At 32.7% G+C, this 18,108-nt stretch overlaps 2 protein-coding genes across 2 annotated transcripts; both read left to right on the top strand.

Moving 5' to 3' along the window:
* The first annotated feature begins 5,495 nt into the window (after nt 1-5,495).
* Nucleotides 5,496-8,100, top strand: LOC108211767 (laccase-12). The gene is made up of 6 exons (XM_017383449.2): nt 5,496-5,655; nt 5,741-5,892; nt 6,008-6,252; nt 6,369-6,497; nt 6,585-7,544; nt 7,674-8,100. Exons 1-6 carry the CDS (start codon nt 5,545-5,547, stop codon nt 7,802-7,804), a joined length of 1,728 nt encoding a protein of 575 aa, XP_017238938.1. The 5' UTR covers nt 5,496-5,544; the 3' UTR covers nt 7,805-8,100.
* Nucleotides 8,101-15,312: 7,212 nt separating this feature from the next.
* Nucleotides 15,313-17,667, top strand: LOC108211550 (dehydration-responsive element-binding protein 2A). Its single transcript, XM_017383183.2, has 2 exons — nt 15,313-15,512; nt 16,186-17,667. Exons 1-2 carry the CDS (start codon nt 15,490-15,492, stop codon nt 17,282-17,284), a joined length of 1,122 nt encoding a protein of 373 aa, XP_017238672.1. The 5' UTR covers nt 15,313-15,489; the 3' UTR covers nt 17,285-17,667.
* Nucleotides 17,668-18,108: the final 441 nt, after the last annotated feature.

Below are 18,108 nucleotides of genomic sequence, written 5' to 3'. Positions count from 1 at the left end.
AAAATTTATTATTATTTAATAGAAAAGTTGGAGAGAGAATTAGAGAGAAGCAAAGAAGTAGAAGGGGTTAATTATCTAGTTGGTCACTGAAGTGGGCTCAATATATCAAGTTGGTCACTGAACTCAAAACGGTATCAAGATAGTCACTAAAGTCACCATAAATATCAAACAAGTACCTCGAAATATGAGTTCAATCAATAAAAATATTATTTAGAGAGTTTTACGCATTATTCTTGAATGTTATCATAACCAAGTAAAAGGTTATGATTTCTAGTATTTATGATAATATATTTAAATTTTATTAAGTTTATTTAATATTTATTTTTAATATAAATAAAGAAAATAACTATATAATAAATAATAAATAATAAATAAACTTGATAAAATCTAAATATATTATCATAAATATTAGAAGTTATAACTTTTTACATGGTTATGATAACATTCAAAAATAATGCGTAAAACTCTCTAAATAATATTTTTACTGATTGAACTCATATTTCGAGATACTTGTTTGATATTTATGGTGACTTTAGTGACCATCTTGATACCGTTTTGAGTTCAGTGACCAACTTGATACATTGAGCCCACTTCAGTGACCAACTAGATAATTAACCCGAAGTAGAAGTAAGTAATTATTTTATTCTATGAAAATAAGTTAAAGAGCATCTCAAATAAGGTCCTCAAACAAGCTCCTAACTCCAAATTTAAATAGGATATGAAAATTTAGAACTCTAATGGGCACCTAGTAGGTCTTTGAATATTTAAGAGCTTCCTCTCTCTCCTCTCTTTTAAAGAGCATCTAGATACTCATAACTTATTTTCATTGAATAAAATAATCATTTCCTCCTATTTCTATTATGTCTCTCTAATTCTCTCTCCAACTTTTCTCTCAAATAATAATAAAATATGAATAAAAAGTTGGGTTGGAGTTGTCACGATATTCAATGTATTAACTAACTAGGAGTCGCATATTATATTATTTTTTTAAAAAGGATTTGAGAGCGCCATTGGAGATGCTCTAATAGCACCTCGATGCTCTTTAAAAGAAAGGAAAAGAGAGGAAGCTCTTCAAGTTTAAAAAACTATTAGGAGTCCATTGTAATTCTAATTTTTCGGGGCTGTTTGCCCAAACTTAAAAAAGTGACTTCCTGCTTAAAATAAAGAAGTTGAGTAGAAGTGAGAAGTAAATAGGTCAATAAAGTGTTTGGAAAGAAGCAGAAGCTGTGAGAGAGAACAGAGAAGTTAGCATTCTCAGCTTATTAAAAGTGTTTCTACTTCTTTACACAAACGGGTCAAGAAAAGCAGAAGTCAGAAGCAACTTCTGCTTCTAGTTCCCAAACGGGCCATTCATATCCTCTTTAAATTTAGTGTTTTTTTTTTAAAAGGAAATAATTCAATAATGAAAAGGAATACGACATCTACAGATATAATCGAAATTAAACAAACGCATAATCATATCGTCGTTTAATCCTTCCTTCTCCGATAGTCAACCAAGCAATTTTTTGAATAGATATGTACATGTTGTAATACTCCCAATATTGTTTTGAACAATCGACCATAAATGCATCACTATACAAACCTTTATCACAGAATCAACCTCATCAAAATCGGGAGATCTTCCTTAGTTTCAAACAACAACACCCTTGCTGTCTAAAATCTTTACACTCTTAAAATCAACTATTGAATGGCTGGTGATTGTTGATCATTTCTAAACTTTACCGTGAAAATTGAAAAGCATCTTTTCAAAAGTATGAGGACCTATTTTATTTTGGAAAAAGATTCTGAACCAAAACTTATTATTTAGATAAACTATTTTAGAGTCGCGCTCGAGAAAGAACCGGTCTTTAAAATAGAATCATGAAACCACTAAAATTCTGCTACATAACCCTAAATTTTAAATAGATTTTAAAGATTTGAATCTAAATACATTTTTTTTTTGCATCGTTGTATGTGTTCAAAAATAATTTTAAAATATAATACATAAACACGAAACTTTTTACATGTACAATTCTGCTGCACATTAATATTAGAAGATTGTAATGGTTCTTAGGCTAACGGTTCTAAAAAGAACATGACACACTCTTTTTATATTTATCAAACATTTTTTACCGAAAAACTATTGTTGTTTGTAAAAGCATAAAAAACAAGAAACCCTTTTCAAAATTTAAAATTGGAAGTCCTAGTATTTTAAATGTCCTCTAAATTAGTTTAATTCTCTACGTTTTCCGATTCTTTTCTTATGTAATTAATTTGTTATAATATTTGAGCTACACATGTGACATGACAACAGCAGACGAACTATCAACTTACGCGTAGTTTTATTGGTTAACAGCAAATCGATCTATCTCTGCTACAGAAGTTTCAAGATCAGTAAAGATATATTAGTGCCCATTTGAAAACGACGCAGCATCTCCTTAATTAATTATATTATTTGTTGACATTTAACACAAAAGCTTACAATGAAACCCATGGCCTATTACATTGCTTATCAAACTTTATCAAAAGATTCACATGCACCCAACCTTTGATACATTCTGTTATATAACTAATGGTGAAAATGAATGACAATCTAATTAAAGATATAATGTAATTATGAGTTTGGATTAGTGACTTTGAACACAACCTAATCTCGATTATAGTAATATTCTCTAGCTTAATTAATTTTCAAAATTCCAAGAATACTTGCCAGCTTTAGCTAATGTCATCTGTCGTTTAACAAACTCATCTCCACTGTCCCTCTCATCTCTACCTATTTTTCTTAATAATATAGAAGTAGTGTATATATGTCATATGTGTGTTTATACTAATCCTGGATGATTACTGGTTAAAATTGTGATTTGCTCCATCCGTATCTTATTACTTTTTTGTTTGATATGTCGGGACTGTTCATAACATTAGACAAATTATTAATTTACGTTTAATTTATAAGACTATATTTGAGTGATCCTGTCGGATTCTTATTCACGAGTAAGTAATACGATCATAAAATTTTATATCTAACAATAATATGAAATTAAAAATATTAACGATCAAAAATTTGTGTTGACAAACGTAATAAAAGCAAAGAAAAAAGTATTAAGAGACAGGGATATAAATAAGATTTTGCTAATCAACCTTAATATAAAATATTGATGTATGTGTGTATATAGGCTACCAAACTAGAAACAACTAAAATGAAAAGTGAAACTTTATGTCAACTCTAACAGAAAATGTTGTTGGAACCAGGCAAATCTATAATCATAGTAGTTAGTTAAGTCTGTCACCTAATGTGTGGAGACTTTCTGGCTAGTATCTTGACTCATGCTCAAATATTATATGGGATGTTTTGTCCACAAGAAACCTATCCTCAAGCTGCCTCTGCCTTGAACAATTGCTCTCAGATATGTAAAAGGACGTTAATATCCTGCTTGACACTGCATGTGCAAACCGTGGACAATTATTCTGAAGTATTTTAGTCCTGATTTCTGCTTCCTTGAATGATGTATCAAAACTTACAGTAAATCGGATGTTTTTTCCGTGACTGATACTGTAAGAAAAATGATTAAAAATCATGATCACTAATATCACTAATATGTGATTGTTTTTAGTTAAAATTGACTGTTAAAAACAGTTTCTGATTAAAAATTACGAAAAGAAGTTAATAACTTATAAATGGTCGCTTTTATCTATCAGTCAACTCAAATTTTTATTGACCGTAAAACGATCACTTCCAGCGATTTTTATACATAATTTTCAGCCCTTTAATTTCTTGTAGTATGATCTCATTGTTTCAAATTTTACAGTAAACTGGAAGCTTTTAATCTATTAACTTTCGAGACTGACGAACAGGTCACAAAATTTATTGATCACGAGCCTGGCGAACAGATTCATGCTCCACTCTTCGTGTTGATACAAATTATCGAACAGCAAGCTGCATTTCCTTTAATTATATATGGAGCGATATCTGGGTGTCCCATTGCATAATTGTAAAAGTTTACCACCAAACCCTAAGCTTGAGGAGGGAATGTAATTTGTGAAGAACATGGCAACATGCATGCATGAGTGTTCCCTACATAGCCAAAGGTAAAACAAAACTAGCTAGAATATTAATAATATCACACCCCCTTTATACATTTGTATCCAAATCATCATCATCACCATTGTTGAAAATTAGGCTAATATCGTACATGCACCAACCATCAATCTAGTATACCTTTTGTTAAACTTTATCAGATCGTCAAATTGTGATTATCAAGTGTAATAAAACTCCAAGACTCAACGTCTCCACTTATATTAAAAGTTTTCTAGCAAAGTCGATTTATATATATACGTGTTTTATGGCTACGAATAGTCGTACAAATTCAAAAGCATTAAATCATTCTAATCTTTTCATAAAAAGAAAAGAAATGGTTCCTTTTTTGCTCAATAAGATCTTTTCGACCGAATTATGTAATTGAAGTCATAATGCATATATAATCATGACATAAACAGAGTAATTAGTCGCATGAAGAAACTCGGTTCCACCACAAAATCAAATTACTCATTTACGTATGAGCATAGCTAATTAGCATAACAAAAAAATGTAGCAAAGTTGATTGAAAATTGTTTGGGTTGACTTTACCGATGAGGTATCTCCTTTAGGAAAAGACCATGTAACTTAAGATATGCAAATTAATGAAACTTAATTATATTGCTAAAAAGTTCAGATATGAAGGTGAGTAACCTTGTGGAGAGTTTTGTTGGATCCCCTGCTTGTACTAAGCAAAATTTTCAAATATTATGTTGTTAATTATAACATATGCGCATTAGAGGCTTTGATTTACAAGACTTGACATTTTTAGGATATAAAATAAAATACACTTTAACAATAAAGCACATTCTAGTAAATATTATAATATGGAATTTTTATTTTATCAATTTATTAAATTCCTTTGTTGTTATATGATTATATATAACATTTTTTTAACACACACGCGCACACACACAAATAATTGCCTCAAAATGATACCCTCATAATTTATTCAGAAACAATGATAATTTATATCAAAAATTAATATTGAGTATAATTGAGTTTGTGTCGCAACTTATTAAATTGGCCAACAATCGATCGGGTGTAAAAATATCAAAGCAAAAGGTAAAAAAGAAAGAGGAGGTTGGATGATTTACATGGTGTGGCACAAGAAGGATCTTAGCAACTTAACACGAAGATGCATGCAGAAAGGAAACATCAATCAGCCAAAGGTTGTAAATCCAATTAAAATGTTAATTACTGTAAAGCACTAATGACCATATCTAGCTACTTACAATGATGATTACACTGTCAAATTACAAGACTTGCAAATCAAGCAAAAACGAAAATGATAATCAGTTTGATAAGTCAGTGGGTGCACCAACTCGTCTAGATTTTGAACCAAGTTTTGGCCCTGTAAGCTGACCACTATGCATGCTGATTAAGAACCTACTCTGCCAACCTGAAAATTACCCCTCTTTTGACACTATAAAAGCAAACCCCTTGTACTTCTCTTTCACAAACTCAGCACTTCAATCTTCATTCACCTCAAAATGGAAGCTTACAACTCTTTTTCTAGCCAATGGCGATTTGTTTTCGTCCTAGGCCTCTTGTTTTTCTTAGCAAATGCAGCAAATGCAGTAGTTCAGCATCATGATTTTGTTGTATGTCCTCTTCTTTACAAAATGATTTAATTGTTTATGTCTTCACCTGTTATTTGTTAACTGTTTTTGTTTTGATGTAAACTAGATCCAAGCAACCAAAGTGAAGAGGCTGTGCAAAACCCACAATGCAATTACAGTCAATGGGCAGTTTCCAGGACCAACCCTGGAGATAAATAATGGTGACACTTTGGAGGTCAAGGTTACTAACAAAGCTCGCTACAATGTCACCGTTCACTGGTAAATGCAGACTAGGACACAGCAGATAATCTTCAGTGTTTGATTTTTAGCTACATTATGTAAACAAAGTATATATCCTAAAGTATGTAACTTTTTTTTCGATTTGGATGTCTAGGCATGGTGTCCGACAGATGAGGACAGCGTGGGCGGATGGACCTGAATTCATTACACAGTGTCCAATTAGACCAGGGCAGAGTTACACTTACAGATTTACAGTCCAAGGCCAAGAAGGAACACTTTGGTGGCATGCTCATAGTTCATGGCTCAGAGCCACTGTTTACGGAGCTTTAATCATTCACCCAAGGATAGGAGATTCATATCCTTTCCCTAAGCCAAAGCGCGAAACACCAATCCTGATGGGTATGCTTTCACATTTATAGATGCGTTAGTAAATTGAGCTCTAAATAGTGTTGCAGTCACTTAATTGCTTGTCGTTGTAAAGTAAATTTTGATAAGAAGAGTGTTGTTATAATCAGGTGAATGGTGGGATGCAAACCCTATCGATGTCATAAGGGAGGCTACAAGAACAGGGGCAGCTCCTAATGTGTCCGATGCATATACCATCAATGGTCAACCTGGTGATCTCTACAAATGCTCGAGCAAAGGTTAATTTGCTTCTGTTGTAATCTCCTCACTAATGATACAAACAGTAACTTTTGAAATATTAACAATTCTAGTTTTTTGTTATTCAGACACGGTGATAGTTCCAGTGAGTTCTGGTGAAACCAGCCTCCTTCGCGTCATCAACTCTGCACTCAACCAACAGCTTTTCTTCACAGTGGCCAACCACAAACTCACAATTGTTGGAGCCGATGCCTCGTATGTCAAGCCCTTCACCACCAAAGTACTAATGCTTGGTCCGGGCCAAACAACTGATGTCCTCATCAAAGCTGATCAGCCACCAGCCCGGTACTACATGGCAGCACGTGCTTATGCAAGCGCCCAAGGCGCACCATTTGACAATACCACAACTACAGCCATCCTCGAGTACAAAACCCCAACTTGCACTTCTAAAAATTGTGGCACCACAACACCTGTCATGCCTCCTCTCCCAGCATTCAATGATACAGCTACAGCAACAGCCTTCACTACCAGCTTCAAAAGCCCAAAACAAGTCCCCGTCCCAACTAAGATCGACGAAAACCTCTTCATCACAGTAGGCCTAGGCCTCAACAAGTGTCCACCAGGCGCCAGAGCTAGAAACTGCCAGGGTCCTAATGGAACCCGCTTTTCTGCCAGCATGAACAACAACACATTCTCTCTTCCTTCAAACACCTCCATTCTAAAAGCATACTATGACAAAATCCCTGGAGTTTTCACCACTGATTTTCCAAAAGTGCCACCAGTGAAATTTGATTACACTGGCAATGTAAGCAGATCACTCTGGCAACCATCCCCCGGGACTAAAGTTTATAAGCTAAAATATGGTTCCACAGTCCAAGTTGTTTTACAGGGAACAAGTATATTCACAGCTGAGAATCATCCAATTCATTTACACGGGTATGATTTCTACATTGTTGCAGAGGGATTCGGAAACTTCAATCCAAAAACCGATACATCTAAATTCAACCTTGTTGATCCACCTCTCCGCAATACTGCCAGTGTTCCTGTCAAAGGATGGGCTGTCATTAGATTTGTTGCTGATAATCCTGGTAAGATTAATTAGACAATTGTCCCTAAATCCTATCTGCATATTAATTTCTTTTCATAAACGTTCAAATTTAAATATTCACGCACACATGTCTCTCGTTCCCGATACTTAAACATATTTTGTGTGACAGGAGTTTGGATTATGCACTGTCACTTGGATGTTCACATAGGCTGGGGACTGGCCATGACTTTCGTAGTAGAGAACGGAGTTGGAGAATCACAGTCCTTAGAGAAACCTCCACCAGATTTTCCCAAGTGCTGATCATGATGATATCAAGCTATCAACAACATAATCATTTAGTACAACAAACATGATTATTTCAGATGGGCCCTGTTTTTACTTTTTAATGTTGTTTGTTCCACATTGGAGCTAGTTATTATTTGTTTTTTCAATTTGTAATCTTGATAGATAAATCAGGTCGAGATACATATGTAGTTTTATACTTCGACCCACATATATATCTGTTAGGATTAGACCATTGTGTACGGTGGTTACTCATGTATTGCTTTACATTCCAAGAGGAAATGTAGAATATAAACTTTCTGTTTTGCATTATACATGTACTTTTGATTAAGAGATCACTCTAAATTGATCGAGATCAGTTATTTTTATATAACCCTACAATAATCTAAACGAAAATGCATATAATTTTACTAATTATTTCGACAAAATTCTAGTTTTTTTTTGTTTCCCTGCCATTCTTAGACCATCTAATATTATTTAAGCCAGTTTTCGACTTAATTCTAATTTTAAGCCGAATTCTAACTTATTATACAAACAGATATTTTTCAGCCGAAAGTTAGAAATAACTTAAAATACGGACTATAAACACAAGCAGGCTCATAGTAACATACTACAGGGCCGGGATGTTTAAATATGGGTTTAACGAATTTGAACCGACCTTGAATACTAATCTATCAAACACGAGTTGAACACGTGTGAAGTTCTGTTTGAACCAAATTTAAACACTTCATGAAATGGGATGAAGTGTTTAGGAATGAATTGACAGGAGAATGTAATGAAAAATCATATAGAAATTTTAAAATGAAACAAGAAAGTATGAGATAATGATGATAAAATATGAATGTAATTTATTTTTTTGTGAGAGAGATTGTGAAGAAACATGATGTTGAAATGGAATGAGCATTCCTTCCAAAACATGTGGGTTAGAGTTATAGTTAAAATAGTAAAGTTGGAATGATTGAAGGAATGAAAATTATATACATTTTGTTTGATCAACACCATTTTAGAGTACAAAATTTATTCCATTCTCCCTCCATTCCATTCACTCCAAGTGAACACAACCTAATTAAGAACCTGAGTTGAACATGTAAACTTCTTTAATTATATTTATTTATGTGGTAAAAGAAATTATTTCTTTAATATTTATATTATTATAATAATATTTTATCATTTAAAAATTTTAATCAGGTGTCTCTCCTGTTTAGAAGTTTGTCATTGCATACTACTATTATATATATATAGTCTTGTTTTCTTATTTGAATTTATTATACTGAACATTTATTTAGCATGACCCGAAACATGCCTACACTTGAAGAATGCTGTCTATATAAGTTTCTTAGGCTCATAGCATTATTGGATTATTATGTTGATCTACATGAAGGATCATCTAGAAGGAAAGAAGACCCATGTCTAGAACCCAGCCCGTTTATAATAGGCCTTATGCTAGGCCAGTCAGATGGGCTCCCTTCGCTTGGAATTAGGTAGCTTCGCGTCATCTTTACTTTTAGGAATCGCTTTCAGAAATCACGTTGTTGAGTTGTTCGGTAACAATATCTTAGGCTTGTCTATTCATCTCATTTTCAGATATTTAGAAATCTCTCTTAGTTCATAGTTCATACTAGATCTTAATAAAAATTGATATAAAATATGTTAATCAATAGTAATATACCTTTTAGAGAAATATAAAAACTCACTGCGCTATTTATTATAAATATTTTTATAGTAGCCTTATTAGCCTGTAAAATGTTTTCGATGAAAAAAATATTCTATATTTCGAATAACTGAACAATGAAAATAGACATTGGAGAAACAAGGGAATAGTTGAAATAAGGAGTTTGTGACGGGAGTGAGGAAAAAACCGAACAAATCCGAAACCGAAACCGCTAAAAACTGAACCGTATAAAATCGAACCGAAACCGAAATCGAAAATTTAAAAGCCGAACCCGAAACCGATTATGCCGTTCCGGTTATAGCTAGGAACCGATCCGGAAAAAACCGAACCGATCCGATTTTTAAAATAATTATGATATTTATTTAATATTTATAATTTATAAGAAATTTTGATTTTTGAAAATAAAATTTACATATATATCAGATATTAGTTTACGAGTTTATGGGTTATTCGAAATGTAAGATCAGTTTCCAGTAGTTTGGCCTAGTTTACACTTTACATGGCCTCGGTCCATTATTTTTTTTGCAGGCCGAAAAGTCGAAAACAGAGGCTGGATATAGATTAAGAAGTAATAAAAATTAGCAATAGATAATTAGATATACATATTAGATGAGCACTGGAGCACGCATCAGTCGAGACTTGAGAGTACTCAGCAGTGAGTTCAGTAGGACATGACCTAATTTCAATTTCCGTTATAATATCGATTCCTCGTATTTTGAATAAAAGAAGATTTCTATTATTTATTTTTATGTATGCGGTTTTGTAACCGAAACTGAAATAATAGTAACCGAATCGAGAAATTTCGAATCGAAATCGAACCGGCGGTTTCGGTTTTGATTTTTAAAAACCGAAGGTATGCGGTTTCGATTTCGGTTTTACCTTAAAACCGCATAGATCCGCCGTCCGCTCACCTCTAGTTTATGATATGAATATATGATCGATGCTATGACGCATACAACTATAATTAAGGTTGTAAAAATTGGAACTGGGTTCAACTCGGTTTGGTTCCGGAAAAATGATTACTCGGAATTCAGAGAGTAATCGGAACGAGTTATCGGATAACTTATCAAGTATTTTTTTATTAATTTTTTCTATCATATATAGTTATATACCGATTAATAATAAAACTATCTACTAATATTAATACTTTAATAACACACTTGAAATAGTGAAGTTCAAATAAAAGTTACTTGTCTAGTAATTTTTGACATAATAATCATTCACAAGTTTTAATGATAAAACACATATGCTTTCTAATTAATGTTAATACTTTGAAAAAAAAATTAGAACATATATAAATTTATGTTTAGTCTTTTTTGGAATAAATTTCGAATAAAACAATAAAAAAAATGAAAAGTCAAACTCGAATTTGACCTTGAATATCTGAAGTCAAACCGAATTTTCCCCAATTTTTTAATAAATCAATTTTGAACCCGATTACTCGGAACTCAGATCGGACGAGGGGTTAAAAACGAATACTCGGAATAAGTACCCGCATGACTCAGCGATTTTCGCTGACTATAAACAATTGGATGGAATTTTAATATAAGAAGATAATTTTTATAATTTCGCACGTGAGGAAACAAGCTTGAGCTGCACTTCTTCCCCTCACAAAAGAATTCATACTTTGAACTGTCGTATGACATCTATACAATAATAAATTAATATGAGGATAATTTCTAATACTAATTTTAAGTTATGTTTCAGTACTTAATTTAATTATACTTTTTAATTAGTCATCTAAAATAAAAAGATTTACATTGAAAATCTATCACTTAATAAATACAAATCTTAAACGAATAAAAATCTATCTATTAATAGGCACAAGTCTTAAAAGATTAATTACAACACTTATTTGATAATTTTTTCCAAAATAAAAATAAATGCCTCAAATTTTATATCTAAATCATAAATATTTTAATATCCTGGTATTATTATATGACTAATAATTTTTGAATTATTTAATCATTCATCTATAATTGATTGTTTATCAATTGATTTTTATACTCTTATTTAATATCTTACTATTTTTGTGTGAAAAAATTGTTTTTTTATATCCTTATCCCTTACATTAGGTTCTTTAGATAACAAATTTGTTCTTATCTTTGAGATGGATTCAGGTTAAAAGTTTTAACTCATTCTACGTTTAAATTAATGAGGGGTTCTGTAGATGACGAATTTATTCTGAGATGGATTCGAGTTAAGAATTTTAACACGTTCAACATTTAAGTGAAGTTTTAGTTGTCATGTAGAGAGAGGATCACTTTAAATATTATTTATAATTCTATATTTAATAATCTGAAAAATTGTAAATATCAAAAAAAAATTATTCATGTAAATTAAAATTTTCGAGTGCATCTTCTAATTATCTGATTTTGCGAACACAGCATTGCGAATCCCACGTTCTCTGAAATCTTACTTGAAACTAAATTTTTATGTTTACCGATTAAATATTCTCATCATCTATCTCTCGACCCGAACGGAAATTTTTGGGTGCAAATCTAAAGTTTGTAGCTAGTCTCAAATGCCATACCAGTTCTCCTGTAATAGCACGTGTCAGCTTCGGAAAATAAATTGCTCTCATAAGGACGCGTGTCACTTCATAGCCTCTTCAATTCTTAGTAACACGTGTTTCTAAGTTGTGTCTATCCAGTTCCAGTATCGAACTGATGTATCTGTGTGCTATACTGCGATGTCATTCAAGTGAAAAAGTCCAGACCGTTTCTACAAAACTGTCCAAATATGCCAGCTATTCTGCAGCTTTATCCGTTACATGTGTTTATCCATTTCTCGGTTACATACTTGCATCGTTGCATGCAATCTGAGCTTGATGTTATATGTGTATTTTTATATTTTCTTCAGGTGTTTTGTTTTTAAGAAACGGTTTTCCTATGGGTTCTCTTGGCTTATTCTTTTTAATAATGATGAAACTCTCTGCATTTACAACAATCACATCAATCAAAATTCTCCAAATTCTCCAATATCATAAATATTACTCCCTCCGTCCCTAAATACTTTTCTCATTTGTACTTTTCACGTTTGCCAACACACACTTTTAATCAATAATATCTTTAGTTTTGTATTAGTATTAAATAAAAAAAATTCACTGTATTAAAGTACTCATAAATACGAATCCAACAAGATCACTCATGACTATATTTTATCTTATAGATTAGACGTAAATTAGTAATTTGTCTCATGTTATGAACAGTGCCGACATTTCAAACGAGAAACGTTTTTAGAGACGGAGGGAGTAGTGCTTAGCATGTGCTATGGGCAAACACTAGACAAACCTTTAAGAAATACGAAGTAGATTGGTATCGATATTTATAGTAGTATATACCTGCTCTATCCCAAATTAGATAAGCTAGTTGACTTTGGGCACGTAACTTAAGGTGCATTAAACGTCTAGTTTTGAAATTTATTTTTTAAATTTTCACTTGTAAACGAAAATTTCATATTTAAATTTTTATTCGCAAAAATAAAATTTTAAAAATAAGTAATGCAGCTATGCGGTTAACGGACTTTAAATGCGTGTCCGAAGTCAACGAGCTCATCTAATTTGGGATGGAAGGAGCAGTAGTCGTGTTAAATATTAAGTCTATTGTTTTTTGAACAAAAATATTAAGTCTATTTTTAGTTCATTTCAAATTTAACACGTTGTTGAAGGTATATTAAAAAATACTGTTGTTTATAAAAATTTTATTTTCAGAATAAAAAATATAAACTATAAGCTTTCTTTCAAATTTTAGAAAAGCAATAAACGGAAGCTTCCTTTTAAGTAAACTGAGTGTAGAAAATTAAAACGACCATTAAAAAGACAAAGAAGTGAGAAATGTTTATTATTTATGTTTGAGAAAATTATTTATATGTGAAAAATAACTTTTAATTTATATGTTTGGATAAAATTTACAACTTATCAGCTATAAAAATTATTAATATCATAATAAATTAATATATAAAAGATCTTTTAAATTGATTTTAGAGTGATCCGCTACATTGTTGTAAAATCAAAATTCAAAAACAAAAAGGACTCACTAAAAAAATTAAGATTTTCAATTTTTCGGATTTTGACTTATATATCGAAAATTGAATTATAATTTATTTACACAAATTATATGAATAGAATGCTGGATTTTTAAACGAGTCAAACACCCTCATATGCGATTACAAAAGGTTTTCATGACTTATAAGTCGGAATCCATATTTATAAAAGTTATAGGTAAGAATCTTAACCTTCTTTGGCTGATTATTTATATTTTTTATATTTGATTAGAGAAATATATATATTATATCACTCTAAAAGATAATTTATAATATTTTTTATTATTGATATTTTTATACTTAATAATTTATAAATACCAAAAAAAAAATCCAAATACATAAATTGTACAGTTACCTTCACTTGAAATTAACTTATAGTTAATAAGCACTTTCACTGACGGCGGGAGCACAAGTCATTAGCCAAAATATATTATTTATTTTTATAAAAATATGTAAATGTTTATTTTTTATAAAATAAAGTATGATTAATTTGTGACAATGAGAGAAAAGATAATAACTTATTAAATATTTAGTATTGAAGTATATTTTATGAATATTGAATTTTTCCTTAAAATAAATTCTTAATTTCAATGGATAAGTTTGTCCAAAGAGAGACATTGTAGGCTTTATTATGTAATTAATATATACGTGTTTTATTTGACTTACATTGCTAAAAAAATAATTACATATTTATATCACACCATTAACCCTACATAATTATCTAATTATATATTTTATCACACAATTAATTCTACATAACTATCATATAATATTCAACCATATATAAATTTTAAAATACGAGCGTGAATAATACTTTTACTTTCACAACATTTCAGTATATTAGTTATATTAGAATTGTTGGATGACTTTGTGTCATGTGATTAAATAATGAATTACCAGCATGTTAATGAAATATGTTATAATAAGAGATTTAAATTATTATTTAATATGATAATTAACTAGTCCAACCCTGTAAGAAGCCCTACGAAACTGTTCCCAGTAAAGCGGAAGGTCCGAGGAAAAGGTGAAATTGGATTCATCGTGTCCGAAAATGTGAAGATTTCATAAACGTCAGCACTCGTCATCAGTTAGTGTTGATATTTGTTTTTTACTCATAAATCAGCCGCCCAATTTATTTCTAGGGCTTCCTCTATTATGCATGACGACGTAAGTGAATAACTAATTTAGCGGATAAACCTAATAGAAATATATATTAACCTAAAAGCAAGACAAACTACATTATGCATTATTTTAATATTAAATTTTAAATTATCAAAAATTAGTACAATTAATCATACATTTTCTCCATATATTAGAAATTTAAATCATGTTCCGATAGAAAAATACATACAATTATGATCAAATTCGATTTTTTTTTTCATTATACATGCATTTCATAATAACAAAAAAGTTATCAATCCAAATACAATGTACTTATGGTAACCCTTTAGCTTCCCCCATTTTTAATTTAATTTTGTTTGATTAAAATTAAAAAGGATAACAACTGCAATGTGATATATACGAACCCCATGACGCAAATTAGTTGAGCTATTGTAGTCAAAGTCAAAGAGTCAAAGGGCAAATCGGTCAGTTAAGCTAGAACCATCGCGTCTCAACCAGAACCAAGTAGCCATATCTCTAAACTTAAATGTGCAATACTTCGGCACCAAGAAAAGGACGTGCATCGAAATGATAAAGCCGTGTGTGTCGTGAACTTTCCGCTGCCACGTTTCAAAATAAGTGGTCCAGAATGCGCCACGTGTCCAGAGGTTTTATAATAAAATATTGGCACACAGGAAAGATATTTATCTACAAAGAGTAGTCTAGAGAAGGCTATATAACCTTGGTTTTACACCCCGCTGTCGAGCATTTCTTGTTTTCGTTCGGTTCACACACAGTTGAGAGTGAGAAACGCACACAGTTGGAGTGGAGATTTGGAATTGGGGTGAGGAACCCTAGGGATTTTCGGAGTGTGGGAGTGAGGATCATGCTGGCTAATATTGTGCAGAGGTATGTTTTGTGGATTGGTTTTGTGGTTGATCTGTGTGTTATTTTTTATGTTTTGTTTGGGGCTTTTTGTGAATTTTTTTGCTAAATGGGATTGTTAATTGATTGTTATTTGTGATGGTTTTATTGATCATTTGCTGTGTGTTTTAACTGATGTATCAGGTTGGTGTGTGTGTGAGAGAGGTTGATTTGGGGGGGAGAGAGGGTGGGGGAGGGGGGGAGAGAGGGCTGATGGGCTGGGGGAGGGGGGAGAGAGGGGGGGAGAGAGAGAGAGAGAGGGAGGGAGGGAGATCGTGTGTGGGTGTATGATAGTTTGATTGTGCTGATGAAATTACATGCATATAGCTGAATTGTGCATCCAGGCTTGAATATGTGTTGCTTTGTTAATAAGTATAAGTGCCTAGGTTTTGCCAAGGCAAAATCTATCCTTAGATTGATATACTTTGTAAGCTGAAGTATCTTGTTGAAAGCTTCTTGAATCTTGTATTTTCTGAATTATATAATGTGGTTGTAAATTAAAATGGACTGTGAGTATATTTGATTACCTGTATCTGTAATTGAAGGAGTATGAATATGGTTATGCAGATTGCTCTCTATGTTGATGTGATCCTTGGTTAAACCTTTGTTACATTGTGTGTTTTTGGGCTAAAGTCATGTTGTTCACTTTGTTCTGCAGAAACTCTGTGATGGGTATAATGAAACAAGATTCTGATACTGGAACCCCGCGCATTGGTGATTCCAGGAAGAGGAAGTCGCGAAGCACCAAAACCAAGAGTGTTGCTGAGACCCTAGCTATGTGGAGGGATCATAATAAGAAGCTTGATGCATTGAATGCCAGTGCTAAACCAATTCGCAATTTTCATGCTAAGGGATCAAAGAAAGGATGTATGAAAGGGAAGGGGGGTCCTGACAATACGCGCTCTAACTTCAGAGGTGTAAGGCAGAGAACTTGGGGCAAATGGGTTGCTGAAATCCGCGAGCCTAGTGGAGGGAGTAGATTGTGGCTGGGGACTTTCCCAAATGCTGTGGAAGCTGCTCTTGCCTATGATGAAGCTGCAAGAGCTATGTATGGAGCTGGAGCTCGACTTAATTTACCAGATTTTAGTTCCTACAAGGAGTCGTCCGGGGGATCTGCTGCCCCTAGCATGTCATGTGCTGATTCAGTGCTTACTCATACTTCTTCCAACCACACGGGGGCTTGCGCTTATACTGATCCGAAGGTGGGGATTGACGATTTGGAAATGAAGTGCAGTGATGTGGAAGGTGAGTCGAAAGCTCCTGCTATTGAAATGAAGTGTAGTGATGTGGAAGGTGAGTCGAAAGCCTCAGAAGCTCAAAATTACCAAAGTCCTGCAGTAGTGGAAGCTATGAATGAAGTGAAGGATGAACGAGTGGAGATCAAGAAAGAGCAGGAGGATAACAACGACGTATTTAACATGGACAAGGGTCTTCTGCTAGGTGAAATGTTTGATGTTGATGAGCTCTTACAAAGCTTAAACACCTATACTCTCCCTGATCAGGCCAGCAACACTGAATGGTTCTACAACAATGATCAAGACATTGGTCACTTCTTGCAGGACGTCGAGCTTATATCGAACCCCTCTGATTTAAGCATCCAGCAGCAATATCCTGATATAAAGCCAGATGATATGTTTAATGAACAAACAGGGTATAATCAGGATCTGGACTTCTTACTTCCTGGCAGGCCTGAAGATTCCAATTTCTTACCGGACGAGCTCAAGCTACTTAGCATGGATGCAAATTCCGGGTTTTAAAGAGTAGAGCATTATCTGATATAGCAAGCAAAAACTTAGGTTTGTCTCACCGAGTTCACATGGACCATGAAATGAGCCAATTTCCCATCTTTATGGTGATTTAGCACCAAAAACTAATGTCTGTTTCTTTAAACGTTTCTTTCTTTATTTTTCATTTGCCTGGTCTGGTTGGTTAAACTAGTTTGTTAGACTAATCTGGTGGTTAGGGCAGTATGTTGGTGACATTCTGCTGTGTTTGAATGTTTTAATGACTATCCTTGGTGTACATAATCAGTGTTTCCCTAGTTTGTTAACTAGTTTATTAGAGTAAGCTAGTTCTTAGGGCATATGTTGGTGACTATCTGCTGTGTTTGAAAGTTTTAATGTATATCCTTTGTACATAATCCATGTTTCGCTAGTTCGTAGTGTTGGAGCTTCATGAGTCGTGACCTTTTTATCTTCTCAGTTTAAACTCATCCTGACCTTCTGTTTTCTCCAGTGGAAGTTTGGGTTCCCGTGGTCATTTTAGTTATGGTTTGGTATCGTTGCATTTGCATACTCCATGTGGTCCATTATATAAGTCAAACTTTTATTTTTTACACGAATTTTTAGGTCTCTTGATCATATAGCAAATACTCCCTCCGTTTTGAAATATTGGTCGCTTGATTTTTTTGCATGCAATTCTAAGTGCTTTGACTGCAAGTTAAAAATTATTATTTTTAAGATTTTCTTTTTTTAATAAAAATATGTGATATATATTTTTATTCGAGAAAAAAAAATTCAAAAATAATAATTTTTAATATGCGGCCAAAGTATTTAAAAATACGTGTAAAAAAGTCAAACGA

This window comes from Daucus carota, chromosome 3 (genome assembly GCF_001625215.2).
Source record: "Daucus carota subsp. sativus chromosome 3, DH1 v3.0, whole genome shotgun sequence".
NCBI lineage: Eukaryota > Viridiplantae > Streptophyta > Magnoliopsida > Apiales > Apiaceae > Daucus > Daucus carota.
Note: the sequence above shows the minus strand (reverse complement) of the source record. Positions and strands in the feature narration are given on the sequence as shown.

Coding starts and splice junctions, on each gene's coding strand:
- LOC108211767 (XM_017383449.2), top strand. CDS start 5,545: ATGGAAGCTTACAACTCTTTTTCTAGCCAATGGCGATTTGTTTTCGTC. Junction 6,253..6,368: donor CGAAACACCAATCCTGATGG/GTATGCTTTCAC, acceptor TGTTATAATCAG/GTGAATGGTGGGATGCAAAC. Junction 6,498..6,584: donor CTACAAATGCTCGAGCAAAG/GTTAATTTGCTT, acceptor TTTGTTATTCAG/ACACGGTGATAGTTCCAGTG.
- LOC108211550 (XM_017383183.2), top strand. CDS start 15,490: ATGCTGGCTAATATTGTGCAGAG. Junction 15,513..16,185: donor CTGGCTAATATTGTGCAGAG/GTATGTTTTGTG, acceptor TTTGTTCTGCAG/AAACTCTGTGATGGGTATAA.